General features: G+C 28.9%; 1 protein-coding gene across 1 annotated transcript; it reads right to left on the bottom strand.

Annotated features, from left to right (window-relative positions):
- Window positions 1-283: 283 nt before the first annotated feature.
- LOC107062691 (transcription factor bHLH83-like) lies at window positions 284-2,323 on the bottom strand. Its single transcript, XM_015313592.1, has 5 exons — window positions 1,635-2,323; window positions 1,069-1,179; window positions 917-982; window positions 743-808; window positions 284-536 (listed from the first exon to the last, which is right to left on the bottom strand). Exons 1-5 carry the CDS (start codon window positions 2,226-2,228, stop codon window positions 414-416), a joined length of 960 nt encoding a protein of 319 aa, XP_015169078.1. The 5' UTR covers window positions 2,229-2,323; the 3' UTR covers window positions 284-413.
- Between the last annotated feature and the right edge of the window lie 478 nt (window positions 2,324-2,801).

The raw sequence follows: 2,801 nt of genomic DNA, 5'->3' as shown, positions 1-2,801 counted from the left end.
TTTCCTAATCAGGAGTTTCTTCACTCTCATTATCAGGAATCTCAAAAATTGAAATTTGAAAGACGGTAACAATAATTGAGCCAGTTTCTTTCATAAAACCAAATTTCATTCCTATATTACAAAAAATAAAAATAAAAATAAAATCCCTATAGTACACCGAACTGAGAAAGCATGACCAAAAAAGACGAACCTAAACAGAGAAGATATTTTTTTTCAGTTTTAGATAAGATGGCCACACAATCGTGACCTATTTATCTTACTTCTAATCAAAGAAAAACTCCGATAAGTAATACCATATTAATTAATCCTCAAAGGGAAACTTTATTTCCTTTTGAAGCCATCACTGCGATACTTCAATTATTTGTGAAACGTCCTTTTTCATCAATAAAATATAATCTAGTTAGATACTATGATCACTTGGAGGTTGAGTTTCTGTCTCGTTGAGTAGCAAGGATAGCATCAATGGCCTCTTTTACTTGTGAAATGTCTGGTGCTTTTCCACCTTGTGTAGGCCAAAATTCATCCGTTGCCAAAACCTATATTCATAACGACATTATGAATTTAACTTCTGTACGTTGAAACAATGTAAAATTGTTCTATATTATTATTATTATATCGATAATTACTCTTATATCAAGTAATGAAGTTAGTAACTCGAAAAATAAAATAACTAACTTAATTCAAGAGCACAAAAATCAGACAAAAATACTCATGAGGTTTAATATAATTTATAAATATTTACCGTCACTTGCAATTGAAGAAACTTGACGTAACCGATTGCTTTCTCTAACATGGTGACCAAATCAACCTACATTAATTAATATGAACCATGAATATTTATGATCAATTTCTATAAGATTTAATTAGTAAATAAAACATTAAAATGATTTAATTTATTAATTAACCTTGTACGTACCTTGGAACCATTAGGAACAAGTTCTTGTAGTATCTTAAGACGCTCACTAATCCTTTCTCTACGATTCTACAAACAAACATTCCTTTTTAATCTTAATAAGCACGCAATAATTCAAACATTAATTAATTACTTCAAAAATAAGCAATGCAAACCTTGGCTGCAATACTCTGTGGATCCTTTGTACCAACTGAATTATTATTATTTGGTTTCCCCTTTTTTGAACCCGCAGTACATTGCTTCTTATTTGTCTGCATGCTCTCTTCCTGCATTAAATTAAATCAAATCAAATTTTCAATACGTGGAATTTAGATATTGTGAATTATGAATTGAGGAGCTGACTTTACAAGTATATATCAAATTTGTTCTATACTTATTTTTCGTACATATAAATAGGTTCTAGCTTCAAACCACTGAATTTTACCTGACTCGAGAACCTATGATTGGATCCACCACGGGATACTTTATGGTATATTACAATCTCATTACAAAAAAATAGCATCAAAAATTTGGAAAACTAATTAATTACCACGAAGAATATGATTAAGATATTGAGACATAATATAATTGGATTATTAACTAAAATTGTGATCTCTTTAATGGCTAAATTTTTTAGATTAGATAGTTAGATAATTGAGTATTGAATTTCAAATCTCATGATCGTCACCTATAAAAATAAAATATTTTCATATATTTGACCTTTAAAAATAAAGAAAATTACCGTGGAGGGACGCTTATTGAAACGTGATTCATCAACATGAGTAGTGATGCTTGCATTAGCTTCAGAATTTAGCCATCCAAATGGTATTCCATTATTATTGGAATTCTCATTAATCACTCTAGGACTAGTGTTACTACTTCCCTTAGGAGTAACACAATTTTGATAATGCAAATTATTATCTTCCCAAACAGATCCTTCAACTTGATTAATACTACTAATCATTCTTGGATTTGGGCAAAATCTTTCACTTTGTTCAAAACTCAACAAAGATCCATTTGCTGAATGCATAAAATTACCATACACCCCTTTGAAGTTAATAACAGATTGACCATTGGAATTGGAACTACTAGGGCTAGAAAGGGAAGAATTAGAACTGCTTAAAGCAAAATTCTTGGCTATTTTTGGACTTGTTTTTTCTGAATTTTCACATTCTTCAAAAATTGACTTTGGAGGTTCTTCATGGATCCCATATAACTCTGGGGATGAATGATCATTGATCCCAAATTCACCTTCATAATATTGATCATAATTGTCAACCATGCCCATTTTTGTATCACTCATAATAACATGTTCTTTTGCTAGTGCCATAGACATATTTATGATTTTAGAGAATTGTGTAAAGAACAAAGAAAAGATCTAGATGAATATAATAAGAAGCTAGCTAGCTCTAAATTTTGTTTTGTTTGTTTCTAGTGAAAAAGGTCCAATTGTCTTATTGGAACAAGTGTGAAACTAAGATACTAGAGTATATATAGATTGCAATATAATTCCTTCCGTCCAATTTTACTCGGTCCACCGTATTAAAAATAAATATCTATTTTATTCATCCATTAAATTAAAAATAGATGTCCATTTTTATTTATCCAGTTTAAAAAAATTAAGAGACCATTTATCATCTTATACATATTTTACCCTTAAGGTTAATTTTGTGATATAATAAAATTGACATGTCAATTTTATTTATTACTCCCTCAGTTTCTATTTATATATCGTCTTTATTAAAAATAAATGTTCCTTATTATTTGTCATTTCACAAAATCAATGCATAAATGACACTATTCTTTTTATTTTACGCTTGAAAGTATGAATTAACCAAATTGAGAATACTAAATAGTTTATTCATATTCATTGGTTAAATTAATTAATCAAAATAAATTAATTCATGTC

This window comes from Solanum tuberosum, unplaced genomic scaffold (genome assembly GCF_000226075.1).
Source record: "Solanum tuberosum cultivar DM 1-3 516 R44 unplaced genomic scaffold, SolTub_3.0 scf00244, whole genome shotgun sequence".
NCBI lineage: Eukaryota > Viridiplantae > Streptophyta > Magnoliopsida > Solanales > Solanaceae > Solanum > Solanum tuberosum.
The sequence above is the reverse complement of the archived record's forward strand: the minus strand, read 5'-3'. Positions and strand labels throughout refer to the sequence as shown.